The following is a 27330-nucleotide window of genomic DNA, read 5'->3' on the forward strand; positions in this document are numbered from 1 at the left end:
AGGTAGAAGAACACAGAGAAATTTGGCCTGTGCTGAAAGTCAGATGTGGATTCAGAGCCTAGCCATGCTGCTTGCTCATTGCATGACTCTCAAGTTGGTCTCCTAGATTCCTCCAAGCCACAATTGCCCGGACTGTAAACTAAAGCAAATACCTCCATTAAATGGTTGTTAGAATTATCAGAGATGGCATTTATAAAATGCCTGGCACATAAGAGGCACTCAGTGAAAATTAATAACCCTTCCTCGAGATGTTTATATTTCCTGTCCCCATCCCCAACTTGCTGTATTCAGTTCTCTTTATATGTCCAAGCAGATGTATCCTGATACCCAAGCACAGTGCTGTTGTCTAGTCCCAAGAGCTGTCTTTTCTCTGCTTTATCACCAGTACATCTATCCTCCTCAGTTTCTGTGATGGAGCATCTTTCCTCTTGGGGCCTAGAGTCATACAGCTTCTCACAGAAGGAGAAAGGAGAGAGTGCAAGGTTGTTTTCAGAAGCTCTGGAGCCTAGGGAAGACATTTAGTCTAGGGAGGCAGGTAAGAAAAGAATTTCTATCTGCCAGAAGCCAAAGTGAACATGCAAAATACCTTAAGTGTGATCTGGGGATCCAGAGGCCTGCTATTCAGAGAAAGGGGTGAGAAGCAGATTAGGGAAGGCCTGAGAAACTGATTAGCCCTGACAGCCCCTGTCTCCCTTGAGCTATAGACTGAAACAGTTGCATTCCACACATCCTCTTACACAGAGTGATGGAGTGGCAGAGAAGGCAATGCCACAAGGTGTCCTTAGACAAGATGCTCTGGCTACTCATGTAGGTTTTAGTAAAGGCTCCTTTTGAAAAAGCCTGACTTTTTCAGAGATACCTTATAACACGGTCAAGCTATAGATGGGGCACATAATCTGACAGTATATGAAAATACAATTACACCATGACCACATAAAGATTTATTCTAGCAAAGCAAGGCAATGTATTAATATTATATATCTCATATCAATCTCAATAGATTTCAAAAAAACCTTTCATTAAAATGTATTGCCTGATCCTTCTTGGGGGAAGAGGGCAGTAGAAGCTCTGCCCTGCTCTGTGCCCTGGGAGGCACAGACCTCAGCCTCCACCACTCTGGCCTCTCAGGCATCCCCTCTTCATGGCCACACCTGAGCTGGGTTTCAGTAACACTGGGAACACCAGGGGTCACAGGAGACGTTGACTCCACCTTAACTCAGCTGTCCCTTACTGGGGCCCTCATTTTTGACAAAGTTGTCCCTCTAAACTTTTGTGTTTCTTCCTTCCTGCTTTGTGGATATTTTTCTTCCAGCCCAGGAATGTGTGTCCTTTTAGCTCTGCCAGGTCAAGATAATGGGTGCTAATATATTTCAGACCTGGTAGGCCCTGAGTACCCCCTCTTCCTCTTCTCAGAGTTCCAGGGAGTGAGATTTTGAAATTTCTCTTTATTAGAGGAAAATTTAGAATTTGGGGAAGGAGCGATTTTTATCTATTGGAGTTTATTTGAAATATGTAATGTTAAACTTCTTAGTAAGCCCTCCTTATTAAAGAGGGATTATTCATGGGGAGGGTGGGGGGGAGTCGAGGGAGGGAGGGAATACGGGGATATGTGTATAAAAACAGATGATTGAACTCGGTGTACCCCCAAAAAAATACTAAATAAATAAAGAGGGAATAGTCAGCATTGCCCCCATTTCTTGTCCCAGAAACTTCAGAGATGGGATCTCATGACAAGATTTTAAAGAGAACCTAGGATAAAACCTCAGAGTGAAGGAGGCTTTTCTAGCTGTGACTCAACCATAAAATTGATAAACTGTACAACACAAAACTCCAATTCTTACTACATGGCAAACAAATACCACAAATAAAGTCATAAGACAAGTGAAAATTTTGGGGGAGATACTTGTAATTCACATCACATAAAAAGGGTTGATCTCCTAAATATATAAAGAACTTTTAAACATTGGGAAGAAAAGTTTAACAACCCAATGGAAAAAAAGAAAATCTACAGAGAGTCCACAGAAACAGAAATACAAATGACCCACCAACCCGTGATGTCAGCCTCGCTCATAAAAGAAAAACACAAATTAAAACCACATTGAGATAGCATTTTCACCCATACGATTGGCAAGTATCCCAGCAATGTCAGCATACTCTGTAGGCAAATCCATGGGAAAACAAGAATTCCCACACATTGCTTCTAAGAATGCATTTGTCCTACAGATATACCTCCAAAATTGGGAAATCATGTATGTTGAAGGCTATTCATCATGGGATTGTTAGTATCAGCAAAAGACTGGAAACAGCTCTTGTCCCTCAGTAAAGTACTGGCTAAGGTAAATCCATAGGATATAATATATGCAGATGTTAAAAAGAATGAGAAAGTCCTCTATAGTGTGGGAAGATCTCCAGGATATAGTGTTAAAAGAAAAAAGCAAGGTGATGTAAGAAAGGAGGAAATAAGAATATATAGTTGCATTTGCACAAAGACCCATTGAAAGATGGTAAGAATTTAGTCTCGGTGGTGTACATTTTAAGGGTTTTGTCCTCTGTGCTCTGCCTATTAATCCCTCGCCCTCCCACCTCGGGCAACGCTGATCTTTTAATTGTCTCCATAGTTTTGCCTCTTTCCAGAATGTCATATTGTTGGAATCATACAGTATGTAGCCTTTTTCAGATTGGTTTCTTTCACGTAGTAATATGCATTTAAGGTTCCTCTATATCTTTTCATGGCTTGATAACTCATTTCTTTTTAGTGCTGAATAATATTACATAGTCTTCATGTACCGCAGTTTATTTACCCATTCACCTGCTGAAAGAACATCTTGGTTGCTTCCAGATTTGGGCAGTTATTAATAAAGCTGTGAACATCCATGTGCAGGTTTTTGTGTGGACGTAAGTTTTCATCTCCTCTGGGTAAATACTAAAAAGCGCAATTGCTGAATCATATGGAACAATGTGTTTAGCTTTGTTAGACACTGCCAAACTGCCTTCCAAAGTGGCTGCACCATTTTGCATTTCCACCAGCAACAGATGAGAATTCCTATTGCTCCCCATCCTCTCTAGCATTTAGTGTTGTCAGTGTTCCAGATATCAGTCATTCTAATAGGTGTGTAGTGGTATTTCATGGTTTCAATTTTCATTTTCCTGATGCCATATGACACAGAACATCTTTTCATATGTGTATTTTCCATCTGCATATCTTCTTTGGTGAGGTATCTGTTAAAGTCTTTGGCCCATTTTTTAATCAGGTTGTTTGTTTTCTTCTTTTTTTATTTTATTTTTTTATTTTTTTTTTTATTCTCGTTTTCTTCTTGTTGAGTGTTAAGAGTTCTTTGTATACTTTGGATAACAATCCTGTATCAGCTGTGTCTTTTGCAAATATTTTCTCCCAGCCTGTGGCTTGCTTTCCCTGTCTCTTGACATTGTCTTTTGCAGAGCTCAAAAGTAATTTTAAAAGAATATTACTGTTATTAACCCCACTTCCACTCTCCATTTTTTCATTAGAAATAGCTTTGGAAAATGATTTTTTGATAACCACTTTCTGAGCATATTACCATATCCCCCCATTATATTAATATCTTTAAAAATATTGCTGCTGGAATATAAAACCTATAGATTTTAAAAATACTTTATCAATTTATAAAAGCATGGCAGTTGAATAGAGTCCATTTAAATTTAGTATACTTATAACCAGAAATGATAAAATGTATAGCTTTTAAAATTTATACACATTTAGCATATTCACTTAAACATTTTATCTGACCATGTAACACACATTTATTCTTTAAAAAAAAGTACTCAGGAAAAAAAGAACATGTTTACACCTTGGAACATGTGTATTTTTAAACTTTTGCTTAGAAAGTCCTCTTTTCAAATATATATGTGACTGTCTTCAAAAGCTAATTTTTATACCCAAGTATTTTACAATATATGGTGGAGGTGAGAAGGATATGAAATGGGCTTTTGAATTGGCCTGAACTGGTCTTTTTGTTCCTGAAAGACTGGAAAGGCATGGGCTCTGCCTGAATGCCATTATGGCATGAAAAGGGAGATCAGGCAGAGCATGGTTGAAGGCAGTGTCAGCTGAAAAAACAAACAAACGAATGTACAACGTGAGAGCTGTGACTTCAGTTTTGTTGGCGGCTTACTGAGGACTATAGCTCAGAAAACAGCTTTTCAGATAGCTCTGAGGGACTTCTCCAAAGAGGAGGGGGTGAGGTCAATGTATATGTGATTTTGGTGAATGGGGTACATGCAATCAAGCACACATCTCAGTAGAAGATTGCTGCTGGTCTTAGCAGATGTCTCTGTTAATGACTTTAGTGCTTTTCTAGGTATGAGAAGATGTAAGAAATTGTGTCCATAAAATTTTCTCCTGAAAACATCTAACTATTTGAAGGCCCGTTCTGCCAGTTTTTACCAAAGCACAAAGTGCCTCATTCCTGATCTCCACCCCGATCTCCTTTCAGGGTGTGTTACAGGTCAGTGATTGCAGTGACTAGTGAGTTCATTCTTGTAGAACCAGATGGTTGAGCGACATTCTTTAGTTTGCAGCAGTGACTGGGAAAAAATAAAGCCAGCTCATGTTGGCACCCCATCAAGTCCAGACCGTGGCATAAACCAGTTGCACTGCAGGCTTACATTCAAGCCTGCCTCTACAGGCCAGTCCACCCACTGGGGTCTTATTGTATTACCCCCAGCCTGGTGCTCTGAACAGGAAGCTTGGCTTTTTTGGAGTTGTGTTTGTTTACCCAATTCTGTTATTGGATAATATGCTTGGTCTGTGAAGTTGCATTAAGGTGGTTAGGGTCAAAAAGAATTAAGAACTCTGATGTAAGAAAAAAATCTCTCTGTGAAAAGCAGTGATTTTGAGTAAAAATGACTGAGGGTTGAATTCTGGCTCCACCAATGGAAACTTGGGCAAGTTAAATAATCTCCTAAGGAGAAATTAAAGAAACAATCCCATAACCATCACATCAAAAAGAATAAAATACCTAGCAATAAATCTACCTTAGGAGGCAAAAGACCTGTATTCTGAAAACTATAAGATGCTGATGAAAGAAATTGAAGATTACACAAACAGATGGAAAGATATACCATGTTCTTGAATTGGGGGAATTAATTTTGTGAAAATGACTATACTAACCAAAGTAATCTACAGAGTCAATGCAATCTGTTTCAAATTACCAATGGCATTTTTCACAGAACTAGAACAAAAAATCTTAAAATTTATGTGGAGACACAAAAGACCCAGAATAGCCAAAGCAATCTTGAGGAAAAAAAAATGGAGCTGGAGGAATCAGGCTTCCTGACTTCAGACTATACCACAAAGCTACAGTCATCAAAATAGTATGTTACTGGCACACAAACAGAAATATAGGTCAATGGAACAGCATAGAAAGCCCAGAAATCAATCTATGTACCTGTGGTCAATTAATCAATGACAAAGGAGGCAAGATTATACAATGGAGAAAAGACAATCTCTTCAATAAATGGTGCTGGGAAAACTGGACAGCTACATGTAAAAGCATGACATTAGAACATTCTCTAACACCATACACAAAAATAAACTCAAAATGAATTAAAGATCTAAAGGTTCTATAAAACTCTTAGAGGAAAACATAGGCAGAACACTCTTTGACACAAATTGCAGCAATATCCTTTCCAAGCTTTCTCCTAGGGTAATGGAAATAAAAACAAAATAAACAAATGGGACCTAATTAAACTCAAAAGCTTTTGTACAGCAAAGGAAACCATAAGCAAAATGAAAAGACAACCCACAGAATGGGAGAAAATATTTGCAAACAATGCAACCAACAAGGGATTAATCTCCAAAATTTACAAACAGCTCATGCAGCTCAATATCAGAAAAATAACCCAATCAAAAAATGGATAGAAGACCTAAATAAGCATTTCTCCAAAGAAGATATACAGATGGCCAAGAGGCACATGAAAAGATGCTCAACATTATGAGAGAAATACAAATCAAAACTACATTGAGATATCCCCTCAGAATGGCCATCATCAAAAATTCTACAAACAATAAATGCTGGAGAGGGCGTGGAGAAAAAGGAACCCTCCTATACTGTTGGTGGGAATGTAAATTGGTACAGCCACTATGGAGAACAGTATGCAGGTTCCTTAAGAAGTTAAAAAAAGAGCTACTATACGATCCACCAATCCCTCTCCTCAACATATACCTGGAGAAAAACATGGTTTGAAAGGGTATATCCATGCCAATGTTCATTGCAGCACTGTTAACAGTAGCCAAGACATGGAAGCAACCTAAATGTCCATCAACAGATGAATGGATAAAGAAGATGTGTTGTATATATATATAGAATGGAATATTACTCAGCCATTAAAAAGAATGAAAAATGTCATTTGCAGCAACATGGATGGACCTAGAGATTATCACACTAAGTGAAGTAAGTCAGACAGAGAAAGACAAATATAACACGATATCGCTTATATGTGGATTCTAAAAAAAAAATGATACAAATGAATTTATTTACAAAACAGAAAGGCTCACAGACTTAGAGAATGAACTACAGTTACTGGCGGGGAGGGTGGGGAGGGATAGATTGGGAGTTTGGGATTGACATGTACACACTGCTATATTTAAAATAGATAATCAACAAGGACCCACTGTATAGCACAGGGAGCTCTGCTCAATATTCTGTAATAACCTAAATGGGAAAAGAATTTGAAAAAAGAATAGATACATGTCTATGTATAACTGAATTACTTTACTGTACACCTAAAACTAACACAACATTATTAATCAACTATACTCCAATATAAAATAGAAATGTTTTTAAAAATTCACCCTTTTAAAAAAATAATCTTCTGAATTTCAGTTTCATCATCTGTGGAGTGAGAACAATACATATAATTGATATTTTAGTAACAATATAACATTGTTATGAAGATTAGATGAGCTGATACCCAGGAAGCTCTTATCACAATGTCTAGCATAATGTTAGCATTCAGCAAATCTTGGCTCTGACTCATTATCATAAATTTATTTTATTTTTACTTACATTGTATTGTAAATAATTCTGAAATGATACCCATATGTATAACCCTTTGACCATAATTCTGATTACTTCTTTATGAGAGCTTCCTCAAAGGAGAGTTACTTAGGTCCAAGTGTATGAACATATTGGATAATCCTGATTTTTAAAATCATCCAGAAAAGGCAATTTACAGCTTGCCTCATTCGACTACCCCCTTGAGCTCTGGAAATTAAATTCTTAGAGTAAATATTATTTGGTAGATTACAAACCTAACTAAGGTGTACGTAAAAATCTAGTGCTTTTAAAAATCTAGATTAAAAATCTTTTAAACCTAGTGATTTTTAATGTTAATGATAGGTCATTAGCAATAAAGAGAAAGAGAACAGACATGTCACTGTTTATAGTAAACTCCAACAGTCACAGAAGGGAGGGTGTGTTTAGGAGCCCATACCCTGGCTTCCTGTAATCCTTGAACCACACTCTCCCCTTGGCATTCCTTCCTAACACCTGCCACTTTAAATCCCCCACTTTGCATTGCCATTGAGTTTTTAGATTCCCTCCTTATCTCTGACCTTTTAATTTAAGGATGTGACTTTTAGCTAACCTTTGGCCTGCGGGTCAGCAGTTAAGCTGTCCATTCTCCTGACCCCTTTCATCCTCTAGCCTTTTAAGGACAAAGCCTGTTGTGCGTATTTTATACATATTTGGGTCATTTCAAGCCAGTCTTAGTTGGTGAAACCTCGTCAGGCAGGTGCTGCAATGGCCTTGGTGAATGGATATTTTGAGAAACAAACTTTTAAGAAGAGCTTTAGGGATAGACACATACACACTACTACATATAAAATAGATAACTAACAAGGACCTACCATATAGCACAGGGAACTCTACTCAATACTCTGTAATGGTCCATATGGGAAAAGAATCTAAAAAAGAGTGGATATATGTATATGTGTAACTGATTCACTTCACTGTACATGTGAAATTAACACAACTTTGTAAATCAACTATACTCCAATAAAAATTAAAAATGAAAAAAAAAAGAGGAGCTTTAGTCTTGGGATTTCTCAGGAAAATTCAGCCTCTTCAAGTTGCATTTCAATGTTATCCTTTGGGGGGGGTGAGGTAGAGGAGTATTCTTAATGGAGCTAGTCTTAATAGTTTTCTCATTTTAAAAGTGAAGTCACTGGCAGGGCTGTTGTGAGGATTCAATGCTATAAACTGTCATTGCCCTCAAGGAGATCTTATTTCTGGGGACAGAATATACACAGATGTCTATAACACAGGGGAGAAGAAGTAAGTCTTGAAGCACATATGAGGATTCTACAAAAGGAGAGATTAGATTGAGTGGTGGAAATCTAGGAGGACTTCATGTAAGGTGGTGTTTAAGATGAATCAAGCTTCTTAAAGAAGTGGTATTTAAGATCAGTCATGAAGGATTTTAGCAAGCGAAATTTAGTGCAAGCAGATGGACTCACAAGAGTAAAGTCAGAGTGGGCATGTTTGGGGACCATCAAGTGAAGTAGTTTCCTTAGCATGTATAATATATTGAATTTTTAGGCAACTGTGGGAGGTGAAGGGAAGGGTACACTGAGCCAGGCTGCTGAGGACCTGGTTTGCTGGGGTATGGCATCTGTCTCAGTCTGGTGGACAAAACACTGAAGGTTCGATAGCAGGGTTTCACCTGACCACAGCTGTGATTTGAGAAGGACAATTAGGAAGCTGTGTGAAAGGTGAAGTCAAGGGAGGGACTAATTAGGGGATGCTAGATTTTTTTTTTTTGAAACTAAAGACAATAGGGGGAGTGGGGTTCAAAGCCAGAACAGTGGCTGTGAACATGGAGAGATGGGTGAACGTGCTAAGTAAATTTGTGAAATACTTTCTAAAAAGAAAAAAATGAATAATTTCTTTTCTTAAATAATTTATTTTCAATAAATTAATAGTTAAATAGCAAATTAGAATCAATGAAAAAAACTCACAAAACACATCAACAAATAAAATCTTTGGTTGGTACCTCTAATCACATTCTACAAAGTATAATAACTCAATTTCAATTAAAAGGCAGATGAAGAAGATCACTGAACACTATTGAAAAGAGATGAGCCTAATAACAAGGTGCTTGTCCACTTTCAATTCTAAAATCCTTAGCGGCCCAACAGGGCTGTAGGAAGGCTGGACGCGCTGGATCAGAGGATCTCACATTGCGTCCTGGGTTGCACTAACTGTCCATGTGACTTCTGGAAAGTTACTTCAAAACCCTCTGGACTGTTTTCTCCTCTGTAAAATGAGGCGTGGAATTAGCCAGTCTAATGATCTATATAATTAAATGGGCCTGTGTATTCCTGGTTTCCAGAAGTTTCCGGTGGTGTCCATAGCAGAACAAATACTTGTTTGCAAGTAACAGAGTAGCATAAATGATACAATCTGTCTAAATTTTTCTGTTAGGTTCAAATGGCCCATAAAGAGATGTACTGTCAGTGAACCAGAATTTGTTCAAACCATAAATTCTTACTACTGCCATCACCAAGCCATAAGTACAGGACACCAAGGAAGGCTGTTGAAGTGATTTTAGAATTAGCTTCCGGTCTCACGGATACCTTGCCAAGGTTTTGGTCCACATATAACTACAATTCCTTTTGACAGTCACTTTAACTTAACACAACTTGATAGACCAAAATCCAACTTGCAAAAGAAATAACTTGAGATGAATTACATTAAGTAATATTTTAAATGTTTATTCTTTTATCACAGGAATTTCCTATAGGTGTCTTTCAATAACTGTTCCCCTCATTTAGTTTAATGATACTGAATCTCCTCACGACTGTTTGGCGGCACTTGGTTAGGCCCTCTGTGAACAGCAGACATGGCCCAGCAGCAGAGAAATGCACTCATTCTCAGAAGAGCAGCAAAGTCCTGTGTTCAGGCAAAGAGGTCTTCTCTGCCTTCCTCAGCAACATGTTGAAATGAAGCTAATATTGAAATGCTGTCAAAAGTGTTACTTTGAGGGACTTCTTAGGTGGCGCAGTGGGTAAGAATCCACCTGCCAATCCAGGGGACATGGGTTTGATCCCTGCCCCAGGAAGATCCCACATGCCGCGGAGCCACTAAGCCCGTGTACCACAACTATCGAGCCTGCGCTCTAGAGCCCGTGAGCCACAACTATTGAGCCCATGTGCCACAACGACTGAAGCCCACGTGCTTAGAGCCCGTGCTCTACAACAAGAGAAGCCTGCGCACAATGAAGAGTAGCCCCCGCTCGCCACAACTAGAGAAAGCCCGTGTGCAGCAACGAAGACCCAGCACAGCCAATAAAATAAATAAATAAATTTATTTTTTAAAAAAAGTGTTACTTTGATTTAATGCCAGCTGAGAGAATAAGCAATATTACTCAATTGACAATTGTCATCAAAGTTTTGAGATGTACTATCACCTGGTAGTTTGGGGACAAATTTAAGTCCACATAAGCTCATGAGAGAGAAATGCAAATTTGGGGGAAATCCCCTGGTCTCTGTGTTTATGTGTTTCCCTGGACTATTCTGGGTCTGTGGGGACATTTATTGGATGCAGTTTAAAGAAAGGACCTACATGGAAAATGCATTGTTTCTGATAAATGAATTGTGCTAAAGTGTGAATGCTGTGTAGAGTTTAATGACATTATGACCTTGCTATTTTGGGAGAACAAGATCTTGAGGGGGCCTCATCCAGATTTCTTCTGATTGCAAACCAAAGAGGCTCATTTCAGCCTTTCATAAATCAAATGCCTTCTTTCTAGAGTGGCAGAAAATTTAAATTCCTCTATTGTGTGTACATAATCTCAAACCCATCCATTTCCTACCGGTAGTTCAGAAGGTTTTAAAACCAATGTACCATCAAGAACTTTGGGGAAATAAAATGTCCCAGAGACAATCAAAGGACATTATTTGTATTCTGGGCTCACGTATGGGATTCATTTTTGAATCCAAGCATCATCAGGGAGGCACATGGTAGTGAGGTCTGCCAGATCCACGCTGTTTCACTCACTTGTGGGTACCACTCCTCCCAGCGTAAGATTGCTACATGGTGGGGGGGAGGGGCAACTCACACGTTCATTAATTCATTACAGTCTGGTATCAACGTTCCTATCGTCTACGTTAAATCTTTTGTTAAGCTCTCTGTTAAATAAGCTGTTAAATGGTAATATTTAGATTTTCATCATTATATTTGCATTTTACATTTCTTAAGTCAGCAGGAACTCAGGCTAAATTAAAAGTTTCAATACCTGACAAGTGAAACTAAGGGGTTAGAAAATCTATTTTAGCCAACTGTTTTTCATAAGAAAACTATGAACTCTCATAAATTATCAAGTCCTTTTCTCTCATAGGTATAATCCACCATTTGGCTTTAGACATAACATATACATACATGGCCTGATGTGACACCTCACATTTCCATAGAGATAAAGGATGCAGAGCTCTTCCACAGGTATCTGCTGCCTTCCTGTGGTCCTCACGTGTCAGGAGTGCCTTTTCTTCACAGATTTTCCCCCAAGTCTCCAGGTTGGTTTCCGCAAGGGCAATCTTTTCATTTGTCTTATGTTGTTCACCCGCAATCAAATATACCTTATTTTTCAAAACAAACTTTAAAATATGTTCAGAGGGAAGCATTTTCTACTCATCCAAGATCCATTTTGAGAAAATTCCTTTCTTATAACTGAAAACATATAGAGTAAAATAGTGATTTTCAAACCTGTTTTTAACCTAAAGGTCTTTTTTTTTTTTTCTCAACACCTTACGCAGAACCTGGATTTATAAAATAGACAAAGACAGGCTGCTCTGCCTAAAGCCCTGGGGGGTTGGGGGGTGTCACACTCCCAAGCCACGTTCCTCGTGGCCTCCTTTCAGCATCCTGCAGCCGACCCTGAACCACCTCCTGTGAAGCTTAAATTCATGCCTCACAAATTATTCATCAAGCTGACTCTGGAACATGCAAAAGGCTGTCAACAGCAAGTGACTTCTGAACCAGTGCTGCCTGGGGTGACGACAGCCAGAGTCCCACTATGGAATGTGGCGGCTTGGGCCAGGTGACGGAACCTGGTAGTCACCAAGGAGAGTCCTGTCCGCCAGGTGGGGTCCTTGGGGGAAGAGGCCCAGAATGTTTCCCGGAGTAGCCACTCCCGTTTGCTGCAGGCTTTGCTCCCCCAAGATCTTCACCAGGAAGTTGATGTACCTCATCGCCAGGCGAAGCGTTTCGTTTTTGCTCAGCTTCTTGTCAGGAGGGTGAGTGGGGATGAGCTTCCTCAGCTTGGCAAAGGCACTGTTGACGTTCTGCTGCCTCCACCGCTCCCTGGTGTTTGTGAAGATCTTCCTGGTCATGTTGGAGTTCCTGAGACGGAAAGAGACAGGGCCCTGAGGGCCAATATCTTGTCAGAGGTCTGCTGGGTAGTACACGTCCTGCCAGGGACTTGAGATGCTAATCGTCTCCACACCAGATCTCAGGAAATGCATTGCCTCATTTTCAGGTGCTTTGAATCTTCCTTTGACAAGGGAAGAAAACGTGGCCGAAGAAAGGGCAGGATAAGAACACCTCCCTTCAGCCTTTTCCTCCCTGGTTGTTTTGAAGCCTCCAGTTAAAAGGTTGCTTTATCCTAATACCCCATTACTTCTTTTATAACCAACTCTTCCTAATTGTTCAGAATCAGGCACAGTGTAGGACTGAGTACATGTGTGAATAAAATATATATTTGCTAATAGGAGGTTGAATATAGATTCTTAAAAAAAGGGGGGAGGCCTACAATCCTAGGTTTCATTAACAAGAAAATATTTGGAATGAAGAAGGTGACAGCACAACTCTCCTCTTAGCTGACCGACCTCATCTGCAGGATTGGGCCCCCCTGTGTAAGAGCTAAAATATCTAGACTGGAACACAGTTGAAGGAGGATGAACAGGGTGATGGATGACGAAGAGTCTTGAAACCCCGCTGTGTGAGGAACAGAAGTGGGGTTCTTTAATGTGACCAAAGAAGAAAAGGGGCAGGTGAGGGTGAGGATTTGCATGGATGCTGCTGAAGATATCCAGGCTCCCCAAGGTTGGATTTGGATGACCTCTCCAACCCTGGGAGAGGCGATTATTATCATATATTGCCAACTCTTCATTGTGCCATGTTTAACTCTTAGAGGCATGGCCCCCTTTGCTCAGGTGCCTCGGATTAACACGCATTAATGGCAACATTTATGGCACATCCGCAAACAAGTCAAAGCCCAGACACGACCTTCAGTTCTTGGCACATGGCTCAGTTTGTCACCTGCTCCAGGCTCAGCAACCTAGGCAGAGGGCCCCCTCCTGTTCCCCCAAAAGGGTAGTAAATATTCCTAACTCCACACCTTTGCATATGCCATTTTCTGTCCCTTGAATTCTCTCCTTGCTGTCTTCTTGCCTATTTCTACACTTTCTTTAAAAAGCAGATTAAATCCTCCTTTTCATTCCTATGCAGTCTTCCAGGCCATCCCAGAGCCCACCATGCCCTTCCCTCGCTGAACTCCTGCAGCCTTTGGCGGTGGACAAAGGCTACTAGGAGAATTAACTAAGTTAATATTTGTAAATCACTTATAACAGTGCCTGACACACAGTAATGGCTATAAAAGTGCTGAGGAATAAATACAACAAAATAATAAGTATATTTATAAATAAAAATGACTTATGAAGTACTGAATATTACTCAGGGGGTAATATCTTATTTTTCTATAACCAAGCCTACTATAATCTCTTGGTTCTTGATGCCTTTGTTTCTTTATTTTACCCCTTCCTGTAGACGTATTCTGTTCCACGGGTTTGTGGACATGGTTGGACGGGGTACTGATGCTCAAGGAGCTTACTGGATTGTCTGGCGAAGGAGGCGGCACATAAAGAAGCACTTAAAAATCACAGCACAAGGTCCCACGCACTAAGGGCCAAATCCAGAGCAATACCTGATAACTAGAGAAAGGTGTAAAAGAATCATGTCAAGACCAAAATGATTGGGTCAATGCCATTCAACTTTTCCCTACATTCTGTCTTTCTTTTATTTTTATTTGGGCTTTCCTGAGGACATGAGTCTGTAGGTAAACACCCAGAATATCTGAGATAAGTTATATAAAGCATCATGTAGAATGTCAGGAATTTGGTAGGTGCCTTTCAAAATGCCAGTTTCCTTCCACACCTGTTGTTTGTGTTAACAGCCCACGCTGCAGGAAGGAATTGGAGGGTTAAAAATTGGCACATACGGTATGAAAGTGAGTCCATTTTGTTTGAAAAGAACCTAAAGAAATGATCTGTTGAAGCCCCAGTTGTAAGAAAGCAAATCCTTTTCTAACTTAAAACACTTGGAACTTCTGCCCCTGAACTTTTCTTCTATTCCAGTGGCCCTCAACTTGGGCGGCTCATTGGAATCACCCAAGCTGCACCCCAGACCAATTAAATAAAAATCTCTGGGGGCATCAGTATTACTTAAAACTCCCCAGATAGATCAGCTGGGTCCTCCAAGAAGCAGATGCCAAGTTGCAGTTGGAGGTACAAGCAGTTTATTGGGAGTTAAGGCCTGTGAAAGATTTTTTAAAAAAAAGAAGAATTGGGCAAAGAATGTCTTCAGACTGCAGTGAATATCAGACACCTGCCAAATGAAAGCAGGGAGGCTGTAGGACTGGTCAGAAGAGCCTCAGGCTGCGATGCAGACCTGGAAAAGTGGCAGTCAACCCAACAGGGAGCTCTGGGGCAAAGACTGCCTGTGGAGGAGACCCCATTGGGCAGAAATCACCAGCTCCCGGCAGCACTGCCACGCTCACTCACAGGCTGGGGGCTGCGTGAAGAACGGAGGCCCATCCTGAGGGTACTGCCACTGAACACTGTCAGCTAACTGTACTCCCTGCAGCTGAACTGCAAGTTTTTTCTTGAAGTGAGATCCAAGTAGCACACCTGTGTGATCTCCGTGTGCGGCCAATGTGGAGAACACCGCTCTACTCTCCAAACAGGAGCTCTGAGACCTACCGAAACTATGTTTAAGAAGGAAGCAGTATTAAAAAAAGAAAAAAAAAAAGAAGGAAGCAGTATTTAGGGGATTAAGAGGTACAAACTATTATGTGTAAATTAAACTACAAGGATATATGCCCCCAGGATATTTCCCCATGCAGGTTTTTATTGCCTTTCCTGCTTCTGCCTGGGTTGGAGAGGCCAGCGTTGTGCTGAGAAGCCTGTGGTGAGCAGAACCATGGCAGCTCACCGGCTGGCCTCAGGCTCCCTCTATCAGCCACTTAAGTCCGCTTCCTCTCTGTGGAAACATTCCTAGTTGGACCCATGATCCAGTACAGTCACATGCACTCCAAGCTTTACTATCAACACTTACTGACCCTATGCGCCAGACATTGTGCTGGCTGCTGGACACTGAGGAGCCCACTGCTCTGTGACATGGAGAGGGAAGCGCAGGGGCTGTAGGAGCAGAGAAACAGCACCTAACTCAGGCATTCCAGGGGGCTTCCAAACTGAAGGGGGTGATCCCCAAGGCCTCTTTCTATGCTGAAATGCCATGATGCCCTGCCTTTGCCTCTTATCTACCCAAGTTATTTCTAAATAACCTGGCCTTTGGATCTACAATGAAAATAGGAGCATTGTCAGACCTGTACCCAGCTACACCTAAAATACGAAAGTTTGGACCTAAATCAAGGGGATTTTAAAAACTATCCAGTTTTGCTCACACAAGGCTGGTTGCTTTGCACTTTTAAGCTTCTCTTGTCAAAAGAAGCTTTAGCTCATTCACTAGTCCCACGGGAGGTCTTTTTCAAGCTGGGAAGAAAAGATTAGGCAGGATAAACTAACTGGTGTTCTCTTCTGAGAAGGCTCCATCCTATTGTGAGAAGCAGACAGAGGAAACAGGGAAGAGAAGGCAGGCTTCTGAAACGTAGCCTTGCCTTCCTGGCAGGTGCTTAATAATTACCTGTTGACTTATCCTCAAGTGTGCTACTCTCCTTCTCCACAGGGAGAAATAGAAATCAGTGATTTAACAAGCTGGAAAAACTCAAAGTAGAGGTCATTGGAAAATTACTAAGGACTTATTAAATTAAAGGAAAATGACATTTAGTGTTTTTACTGTCCCAAGGACTGATGGCTGCTAATTTTTATTCATGCAATTTAAGAGCTTAAAAAATACTCCAGAGGCCACAGAATCAGAGAATATCTGAAAGATGTTGAAACAGCGGTGAAGTTTTTTTGTCCCAGGTCACACATCCCTGTGTGGCAGAGGCTGTGTCTCAAGCCTGAGTATCTATGCATCTATGTCACCACTGACTCCTGCTGAGTCAGGGTCCATAACCTTTTTTGTGCCATGGACCTTTTTGGCAGTCTGGGGCAGCCTCGGGACAGATTTTGTCTCAGAACAATAATTTCAAAGACATAAAGGAAAAAGCCTTTGGTCCCCTTCTCAGAATAAGAATTTTAAATGCATAAATTAAAATACATAGACACATAAAATAACCAATTATACTTCACAGGTGTTAAAAGAATTCTAAAATACAATACAGTAATATCTGTGCTTCAGTTTTAACACTAAATAATTAGGCCTGCTACAATCATTTCTAAGTAGTGATATGTAAATGATTTTTTCAGAAGAGCTGCAACATCTGTAACGTGAGTTGAAAGTATGATTTTTTTGGTGACCATCATCATCAGTGCTACCAAATTAGTTTATTACTCACATTCATAAATAAAGGAAATGCTAAATTTAAACTAAAGGGCAGCAGACATAAAGATGTAATTTCTTCCCCTCCAAATATGTGGAACCCCTGAATTCTATCCTCGCACCCCTGGGTGGGTGGGTGTCATGGGCCCCATTAAGAATGTCTGGATAGGAGGAATGTTATGGTAAATTGAATAGGAATATAGGTGTGCACAAACTTCTATTTATACTGTCACCACAGACGGTAACAGGTTACTGGAGAAAAGAACAACTATGCCCTCAGAGAAGGTGACCACCACCCCCAATAAAAGCTGCTGCTTTTTCATGTGGGTGTTTCCTGGACACAGAGCCCTGGTGAACTAGAAAGCCTGTAGCACAGAAGTACAGCTAATATTCCTATGCTGGCCTGTGCCAGGCATTCAGACTCACATTACTCTTTTTTTCATAAGATTTTAATTTTTTCTTCCTGGCATTTGGTCCTGTGTATTTGTCTCTTCCTTCACCTTTCTTTTAAAAGTAAGTGAAAACACTGTCCAGAAAGAGGGTGGTGAAGGGTGGTTAGGGGAAGATGCCTAACCTCCAACACTAGGCACAGCTATGCCTTTCGAAATTACTATAGAAGTAACATGCTAACTTAAGAGAAAAAAAAAAGTCAAGCAGTACACAAGTGATAAAGCAGCAAATAAAAGGCCTCCCTTATCCATCTACCTATTCAAACTCATTTCCCAGCAGTAGCCAGTTTGGCGGGGGTGGGTGGGGGGGATAGGGGTGTGTGGGTGTGTGTATCCTTTATATAAAATACATGTATCCTTTAAAATCAGAATACATACCATTATGTAATTACTTTTCTCACTAGACAACTCTGCATGGTGATGTGCTAAATAAGTACATTTACCATGAATGCTGGTCTTTGGGCGAGCTCCCGGCGCGCTCGCAGCGCCGCCTGTTCCCAAACGCGCTCCACACCTGCGCCTCGCCGCCCACCCCGCCCAAGCCGTTGCCCTTGACCGCTTCACTTCCCGGCTTTTCCCTTTTTCTTTGTATAACTTTTGCTCCCCCTTGCCGGCGGCACCTGCCTTGCGCCTAAATTCAGGCGTCCGAGTATGCAACTCGGCTAAAGTTTCAAACCTGTCAGGTGTCCAGGAGTCGCTCACCCCAACGCAGAAGCTGCCTAAACGGCCCTCGGAGATGCCACGGGGTGTCCCGGGCCTCGCATATCAAGGCGCAGCAGCCCTGCCAACACGCGCTACGGGACCCGCCAGGCTCCCCTGGAGCCGCACCACCGCCCCGGCTCCGCGGAAAGCCCCCAGGTTTTCTCACCGAGTCGCCTTGGTGGCTGCCACCAAGTCAAGCCCACACCCCTGCGCTCTGCGGCGAGTGCTGCGAGGACTCGGGCAGCTGCGCCGAAGACGCGCTGGTGCACGAACCCCGGCAGCGCCCACGTCTCTCTCGGAGTCCACGCACCTCCTCTCCAAGAGCCGGGAGCCCGCTCTGTAGCTGTCGCCCTCGCCTGGGCGCAGCTTTTATAGGACACCATCCTTTGTCTCGGGGACCCACGGGGCCCCTTCCTGCCCCGGACTCCGTAGGTCCCTCCCCATCCCCTCCCCCCACCGCGCGCCCGCTTCCCGGGACAAGCCTCCCTGTGTTCTAGAAACCGAGCAGAGGCGTAAGGAGAACCCTGCTTTGTGTATGGCTTGGGGACGGCAGGTGGTCCTGCCACCTACCCATCCACGGCAAAGCCGGGCGCGCGACTGACCAACCCTGTTCTACGTCTACAAACTTCGGAAAGTCCGTGCCGCATGGTTAACTCATCAGATGTCAATCATTTAAGCCCCAGTGAGTCTCCAACAGTAGTTCAAGCACCACTTGCTTCAGAATCATGGGGTGAGAGGAGACGGCTCTCAACATCCACAGCCCAGACCACTAGATCAGGTTGTCTGGGGATAGTGTCCGAAATCTGTGTTTTTACTAAGTATCCCGGGAGACGAAGGTGCGCAGAGAAGTTTAACAATCACTGCACTGGACAGATCCCCAGATTTATTCATCCCAGCTTCCAGAGTGCCCGCGGACTTGGTATTTCAGGGCCTCCTCATTGGTCTTCCTGCTTCTGTACTTGCCTCTATTCTCTATGCTCCAACATCACCCAGAATGACCCTATGAAAACCCAAGTCAGGTTCCTCTCACGTCTCACTCAAAGCCCTCCCCTGGCTTCCCATTTCGCTCAGAGTTAAGTTGAAGTCTTAACACTGGCTCCCAGATACACTTTACCTGACCCATCTGTTCCTTCTCTTCCTGGGGTATACTCAGCTCTAGCCACTCTGACACCTTGTTGTTTCAGGAACACTCCAGGCACCCTCTTGCCTCAGGGCCTTTGCACTGTCCGTTTCCACAGCCTGAAACACTCTTCCCCCAAGTCATCCAAAGAGTTCCCTCCCTCACCTCCTTTCATTCATTCAGAAATTATTATTGAGTGCCTACTATGGGCCAGTGCCTATTATAAGCACTGGGGATACAACTTCAAACAAAACAGACACAAATTTCTGCCCTCAAGGAGCTGACATTCTTCAGGTCTTTGCTCAGATGTCACCTTCTCAATGAGGATTCTCTGACCACAATATCTAAAATTGAACCTTCACACACACAGGACTCTTCATCCTCCTGCCCTGCTTTATTCTTCTCCTTAGCACTCACCCCCATTTAGTAATATTTTACTTATTTATCTTGTCTTCCTCCTCCCCAACCCCAGGCATTCTTCAAATGTTGGTTGATAAATGAATGGGTAAGTAATAAATTTCTAGACATCACACTCTCTGAAGGTACCAGCATAGGATTTGGCACAATAAATTCACAAACGCATTAAAACTTAGTGGATAAGAGCAAAGGACTCTGGATTTGCATTTCCCAGGTTGAAATCCCTGATCTACCCACTTCTGTGACACTAGGCAAATCACATAACTTCTCTCTACCTTAATTTCCTCATCTGTAAAATGGGGACAATCATAGGATCATGAGGACTAAACGAGAAAAACAGAACAGGTCAAGAGTTTAGCACTGTACCTAACACACAGTCAGGCTACTGTAAATTTTACTGTGGCAAATTGTGTTATTACAACTACTGGCTCCCTTCCTTTATGAGAGGATTATATAGCCTTGCCCATTGTCATGTGACTGGCAGTGCCTCCCTGTAGGTAAAGTGAGAGCAAATCCCGCTCCCTTCCAGGCTTGGCCATGTGACTTGCATCAGCCAATGGAACATGAGCAGACTTGACATGCTGGTGAGGGAACAGAAGCCTTAAGAGTGATTGCTGGTTGGGCTCAGTCATGAGAAAGTGATGTTTGGGGTTGCTCTCTTACCCTGGAAGCCATGAAGCAAACCCATAGCCAACCACAGTCCTCATGTAACATGAGTGAGGAATAAATCTTTGCTGTTGTAAACCACTGAGATTTGGGGGTTGTTTGTCCTCCTCCTTGAAAAAAATGCACATAGTTCTTATTATAAATAAAAAAGCTGTTGCACAAATTGCTACTTCGCAGAGGGCAGGAAAGTGAAGAAAATGCTGTATCCACTTTCAAGGAGTTCACAGTCTTTGGGAGGAAGAGGACATGACAAAAACGACTAAATACAAGATAGATAGTCCTGAGTGCCAAAGTATGAAATTGGAATTAGGAAGGCAAAGATTCTAGCTGAAGGATCAGCTAGAATTGCTCGTGAGAGGGATGATATTTAAACTAGGCCTTGAGGCAGGGCTACCTCTGACCTTGGTGGGACCCAGGACAAGGATGGAGACTCCTGACCCATTCCTATTCCCATTCTTTTCCCACCTTCTGCTCTGTGAAGGGGCTTGTGTATGTGGTGTGGAATCCCAGCCCACATAGACCTAAGGAAGAACCCTGTGCAGGTTCTGAAAACTGACTCATGGCCATTTGAGCAGAAATGTAGGGGTTCTGGATACACAGAATGTAGTATAAATTCAGGGATTTCTGATATCCTGAATGTGGTCTAGAATGTGGGAAATGGGCACCTGGTGGGCATTGGAGGAGGGCCAGAGCCCATCCATCTAAAGCACAAAATCCAAGGCAGGGGCTCCAGTCCCCTGGGTGCAAAAGTGGGAAGTGCTGCTTCGGAATTACACACATAGGACTGGAGGAGAGCACAGTCCATGTGACGGCAACTGTATACCTTGAACATGGGAGGGATATGTTTAGACTTACAGGTTATAAGGCTCATTCTGGTGGCAGTCAGCAGAGGGACTGGAGGGTGGGTTGGAGAGAATAATTGGGCCAATGATGCATCAGCACAAAAGGGGCCTTTGGGCACATACTCTTAATGTTTGTGGTGAGCAGCCCTGATTTGCCCTTTCTGCTGTCTGTCTCTGTGTGCCATCGAGGGGAGCTGCTGCCTCACGGTGCCTCATGGTGTGCACGCTTTTCCACCATACCTGCTGTACCTCCGTCCCAGTAGAGTGCATGTTAGACTTTCAACCAGGAACCTACATCACCCTTCCTCTCAGCCAAAAGCCTGCGAGGTAACATATTCTTCATGGCACATTCTACAGTTGTAAAAAAGAAGTCTAACAACTAGGAAGCAAGATTGGAAATACGTGAGGCTAAGCTAAACAACAATAAGGGTCAAATAGGATCTGTGTACACGCGGACAAGGACTGAGAGACAGGACGAAGGAAAAGCTGAGGACTGGGGAGAAGGGAGCACAGAGATGTTGGCACAGTGCAACCAGGGTCAACATTTGTTTTCTTCTCTGAAGTTTCTCCCATGTTATGGTTGGTTTTATAATTTTTGAAATGGGGGAGCATTCCACTAGCAGTGACTCTTCAGCGTGATGGGCCCTCTCCCGTCCTGGTCTCCCAGTGTGGAGAGTTTAGGGGTGAGGTCTTGCAGGGGAAGGGGTCTGAAGCAGGAATTTACATAATCTGATTATTGGGGGATTAGGTTTGGGCAGCTAAATGCCTCTGTGTGCTTGAGCTAAAACCCTTACTATTCATGGCTCTCACCGCCCCCTGGAGAGACTGCACCTGCGGGCTCCGGGGGAGGGACGAGGGGGCTGGGGAGAGAAGGGCAGGTCCCTAGGAGGGCTGGGGCATTGTCAGGCTATCTGGTGCTGCTGGCTTAATTGATCTGTCTGGATTAGCCTGTGAATGCTGGATCTCTAGTCCTGTGTGCTGGGGTTGTCAGCTTCAGGAAAGACCAACCTGAGGTTTTCAGAAGGGATTCCTGTGAGCCCAGGTGGTTGCGGGCCAAAGTCATTTTGGCTGGAGGTCCAGCATCAGCTCTATCCAGTGTTAAAACTCCCTTCCTCCCTTCTCATTCCCAACCCCCCTCCCAATCCCCAATTCTGCATACCCAGGCCCCAGTGCCTCCATCTATTTCTCCATTTATCCAGTCATACTTTTAGCCCTCCTTCCATCCATCTATTGTTAAGCTTCCATCAATTTATTCATCACATGAATGAGCTGGTTCTTGATAGTTAATAGAATTTACTAGTAAATCCTAGACAGATTTTGTTCCTTCAAGTGTGCTACTTTGCAAGTCAATTTTAGTACTTTGACGTATGAACTTTGACATCTTTCACATTAATAAAGTGTTGTATACAGTATTCAAAGTGAGACAGGCTGGGATCTGGGACCCTTTGCTGCAGTGCTGTAGTGCTTGCACCTGGACACACCTCTCCCCGAGCAACAAAATACAAAGAAACTATGGGACGAAAAATAACCGCATGCATGCCTCAGTTGGGACAAATTCTGGACAAAAGATACAAAGACACCAAAAAATCCAGCTGCCACTTTTGAAGAACCTGGACCAAAAGCAGGGTACTGCATGCACATGCCCTCGGCACACAACACCGCCTAAGGGGTGGGCACACCACCGAGGCCACCCCTCTGCCCAACCCCTGGACACAGCCCTACCCTCACCGGTATAAGGAACCAGCTCATCCCTCAGGGAGGGAGCAAGCAAGAGAACCTGTTGTTTGTTCTCAGGCCCTCTGCTGCAGCAGGGGCCCCATAAAGCCTTGCCTGAATTTCTTCTCTGGCCTCCACTCAATTTTTATTGACTGGGGAAGGCCAAGAACCCTGGTCGGTAACAAAAGCTTTCAAAACTATTTCTGTATTTACATTATCACCTTTCTCATTCCTCATGTTATGTGTTTAGGACTTCTCTCTCCTTTATTTGCGTTGCAGAGCTTGTCCATTTTATTTTTCTTTAAAAAAAAACTCTGTGGTTCATCATTTTTCTGATTTTCTAATGTATTAATTTCTACTATATCTTTTTATTTTTACTTTTTATTTTTTGGACTTTCTAGATTTCATCTTTTTTTTTTTTAATTGAGGTAACTTTTGTTCATAACACTATATGAGTTTCATGTGTACAACACTCTATTTCGACTTCTGTATACACTACAGTGCGCATCACCAAAAGCCTAGTTTCCATCTGTCACCACACAGTTGGGCCCCCTGAGCCATTTTGCACCCCCTTCTCCTCTGGCATTTTCTGTATCTAAGTTTTAGTTTTTGTTTGTTTGTTTAGTATTTCACATATGAGTGAAATCATGTTGTATTTGTCTTTCTCTGTCCGACTTATTTCACTTTCTACTGTATCTGTATTAAATCTGCTTTTTCATTTGCCTGTTTTATTTTGTTCTTTCTCCACCTCCCATTCTTAGATTGCTTATTAATTTCTATTCTTTCTTGCTTAATAAGAAAAGCATTTTAGGCTATGAATTTTATCCTGATATTCTTTTGGTGTCATCCTGCACTTCCATTTGCAGTATCTTTGTCATTAGCCTCTATCACCTGTTGTTTATTTAAATTTTTCTTTTTGAAAGTTTAAAAAAAATTTCCTTACTGTTGTATTTTTTGGTAACCATGTGCTATTAACTTCTAATTTTATTGCAGTATAGTCAAAGGTATGCTCCGTATTGTTCCTGCTTTGGGGTATTTATTGAGAGCTTCTCTAGGTAAAACATATGATCAACCTCTATAAATGATCCATTGGTAATAGAAAAGGAATTAATAAAATTAAAAATTTTGAAAAAGAAAATTTTTTTTATGTACATCCATTAAATCAATTGTCTATATTCATGGGAGTTTGGGTCTGTCTGATCTATTAGAGTTGTGTGAAAATCTCCCTCTACTGTTTCATGTCTGTTCCTTCCTTTTGGTTTTTCCAGAAGTGTTTGCCTTAGATCTTTATACCTTGAGATACAATGCATTTCGCACATAAAGACTCTTGGAAGTTTTATTGACTTAAGAGGACTGTGCCCTGTGTCAACATAAAACAATCCTTTTTGCCTTGCTTCTTGTCATGAATTCCATTTTGTTTTATGATATTACAACTCCTGTTTTTAAATCTGCATTTTCTTGGTACTGATGAACACAGTGACAGGGCAAGAATAAAGATGCAGATGTAGAGAACGGACTTGAGGACACTGGGTGGGGGGGAGGGGGACGCAAAGGGGAACCTGGGACAAAGTGAGAGAGTAGCACTGACATATATACACTACCAAATGTAAAATAGGTAGCTAGTGGGAAGTTCCTGCATAACATAGGGAGATCAACTCGATGATGGGTGATGACTTAGAGGGCTAGGATAGGGAGGGTGGGTGGGAGCCGCGGGAGGGAGGCAATATGGGGATATATGTATAAATACAGCTGATTCACTTTGGTGTACCTCAAAAACTGGCACAAGAGTGTAAAGCAATTATATTCCAATAAAGAGCTTAAAATTAATTAATTAATTAATTTGCATTTTCCAAATAAAACTGTGCCCGTTCTTTTACAACTATATTTGTCAGTATGCACGTTACTTTCAGTCATAGGTTTTATCTTTCTGTGACATTTTATATGGGAAATTTAAATTCCTTTTAATCCTCTGGTTTTTTTAAAGGAGCCCCCATCTCCATTTTGAATTTTTTACAGCAAGTCTTATTCTAATTTACTTGCTTTTGAGGAATGAATGCAAGGCAGACTGGCTCATTTCTCCTAACAGCTGCCTCCAGCTTGCCCTGCTTTCCATCAGAAGTCACACAGCTTGTTTCTGTGAAGTGAATGCTTCTAATGCCATGGAAGGAGTTTTTGGTGATTGCTTAATATGTTTTTTAAGGAAACGAGAAAAACATTCTGGCTGCTGTATGGAAGGGGCCAAGAAATGACGTGGGAAGACTAGGAGGCTGTGAGTGACAGGAATACAGGCAAGAGAGGAAGACAGCTTGACCTAAGGGGTGGCATCGAGCACCAGGTCTGGGCCACACACTGAATTCTCTACCCCTGTTATGTAGCACTAAGTACTAGGTGTCACGCTAGGCATTTCACCCAATTTTCTAATTTAACATGGGAATTATATATTTTCATTATAAAGTTACATAACAAAAGTTGTTATCCTAGACAAAACAAAATATTGCTCCCCTACGATTTAGCTCCCAAATAAATTTAGTATTTACCTAAATATTAAAATGTATGCCCAAAGAAACAAGCCTTCACATGCTGCTGACTCTGTTTTACTAGCAATTCTTACACAAACAACTTTCCAGAGCCCGCAGAGGCTGTAAATTCTCATGGATGTTAATGTCACCCCATTCACAGGACCCACAGGATAACCGACTGATTAGCTCACCTACTCTGAGACTCTTCATGCCTCCCCTACTCTAACCTCCCCCCAACGAAAAAATAACAGAGCAAGTAGCTGCTCTATGATGCAAGTGGGTGATGTGGGAAACCAGGGCATGTGGAAGGGAGAAATACACCGACATGGCCCTCATCTCAACTCGAGCACTGGGAGGCGTGACAGCTTTGGTCTTCTCCCCTGAGGAAAGAGATTTGGCTGTTTCATCACTTGGGGACTTCCCTGAGGTCATTCCCTAGTCATGACAGAAAAGTAAAGATGCTACAATCTTTAGACCAGAGTCCCTGAGGCACACAGGTTTCGTGGCCCTGGACACACTCATACATAGCAAAAACAAAGCAAAAAAATTATAGCGATTCGGGAGGAAACAAACCTACTGTCCACTGGGTTTTCTCCCCTGCCACACACAGCTACTCTCCTTGATGAAGGAGGAGAAACGGTATCATTCTGTAAACATAGCTATGCTTACTTGGAGGCTTGCCACGGCCTGTTACCAAAATCCTCCATCTAAGAAGCAGCGCACGCTGAATCGCAGGGATGGTCCTCAACTGTATCCGCACGTGTGAGCCCTGTGTGAATAGAGAAAGTGGGGGTGGGGAGAGATATCCATCCAGAATCCAGAATCAGATTTGCACAGGTTCCCTGCATTGCTGTTTAACACCGTTCAACGGCCTGCTGGTGCCCTTTCTTCCTGTCTCCCCTATTTGCTGTCTGCGAACCCAGGGCCTTGCCTGGGCAAAGCACAATGATGAGGTTACTGGCTTGCATTTAAGTAGAGGAATGTGTTAATTGGTTTAGAGGCTCACACTGTAACTTTCTCAATTAAATTGGCCACTTATTTAGAAATAAAAAGCTGGTCAAACTGCAAAACAAACAAACAAACAAAACCTCTTCTGAGCCTGTTTCCTGTAAAATGGGAGTAGTAAATACTCACTGATATGCTGTGGACTAAGTAGGAAAAGGTACTGAGAAATGTAAGTGGGAAGCAGTTTGGTGTAGAAGCTGAGAGGCCTCTCGTTAGGATTTGGAGGCAGAATGGTGTTTGAATTCCTGCTCTGACACCAGCTGCCTTCCTGGGCAGGTTACTTAACTTCTCCCCGTCTCAACTTTCTCAACTGTAACCTGGAAAAAATATCAACTTCATGGGTTATTGTGTAGATTCAGTGCACTAATGAACATGAAGTTAGTGACTGGGAGTAAATGTTTTAAAATGATGGCAATAGTCATCTAATAAAATCATAGTTGCTCAATAAATGTTTTATTTTTATTACCAGAAAAACTCTATCCAAAAACTAGATGGGAAATATGAACACATGCTTCTATTTCCTCCAAAGGGCACTTTGATTTTTTTCTTTCATTTGCCCAACCCAGTATCTTGGCTCTCACCTCTCTCCTTCCAGTTGCTTTGGGTCCTGTGCTACTAAAAAGCATTTTATTTCCTTCCACTAATTGAAGCCAACAGCCCAGGGCTGGATGGATGAGGGAGATGTCAGGGTGGGGATGTGGGGAGGAAAAGCTTCCCTTGAGTATCAGGCTTTCTCTTACAGTTAATTTTCACTCTCTGGCTCCCCAGACCCAGGACCCCTTGGTAACCCCTCATGGTCCTCTGCCCCATCCCCCACCACCTCCACACACACATTTCCCCACCAGGACACCTGGTGTTGAGACCAGGCGGGTATTTCTGTCCAGAGCAAATGTTTACAGTTGCAAGAGAAACCAGGGTACATAACTGCCTCAAGTGAGTGGGCTTTTCTTCCCTTAGTTACCAACTAGTGGGACGCACAGCCCTGGGTGTGCCCAGCTGCTGACACTCCAGAACAAGCTGGCGTGGCCTCGACTGTGTAGGCCTGGAGATGTGAATGCTTCTATTTCCAGCCAATAAACCCAAGGGCAGCAGGAAAGCAAGGGTGGTGGGGGTGGGCAGAACCAGGTACTGGAGGAAAGAAAGGGATGGGGTACAGCTCCCCTTTTCCTCTTTATATTTTCTGATCTTTGTATA

General features: G+C 42.3%; 1 protein-coding gene across 4 annotated transcripts; it reads right to left on the reverse strand.

The window, feature by feature from the left end:
• Positions 1-10450: 10450 nt before the first annotated feature.
• TAL2 (TAL bHLH transcription factor 2) lies at positions 10451-25880 on the reverse strand. 4 transcript variants are annotated; one of them, XM_057723604.1, is made up of 2 exons: positions 25801-25880; positions 10451-12403 (listed from the first exon to the last, which is right to left on the reverse strand). In XM_057723604.1, exon 2 carries the CDS (start codon positions 12368-12370, stop codon positions 12053-12055), a length of 318 nt encoding a protein of 105 aa, XP_057579587.1. In that variant the 5' UTR covers positions 12371-12403; positions 25801-25880; the 3' UTR covers positions 10451-12052. The 4 variants fall into 4 exon arrangements, with proteins under 4 accessions (XP_057579587.1, XP_057579585.1, XP_057579589.1 ...); XM_057723602.1 differs by lacking the exon at positions 25801-25880 and adding an exon at positions 18018-18091; XM_057723606.1 differs by lacking the exon at positions 25801-25880 and adding an exon at positions 18018-18043 and having other exon boundaries at positions 10451-12380.
• Positions 25881-27330: the final 1450 nt, after the last annotated feature.

The sequence above is a fragment of the Hippopotamus amphibius genome, chromosome 2 (genome assembly GCF_030028045.1).
Source record: "Hippopotamus amphibius kiboko isolate mHipAmp2 chromosome 2, mHipAmp2.hap2, whole genome shotgun sequence".
NCBI classification, from domain to species: domain Eukaryota; kingdom Metazoa; phylum Chordata; class Mammalia; order Artiodactyla; family Hippopotamidae; genus Hippopotamus; species Hippopotamus amphibius.

Coding starts and splice junctions, on each gene's coding strand:
- TAL2 (XM_057723604.1), bottom strand. CDS start 12,370: ATGACCAGGAAGATCTTCACAAACACCAGGGAGCGGTGGAGGCAGCAG.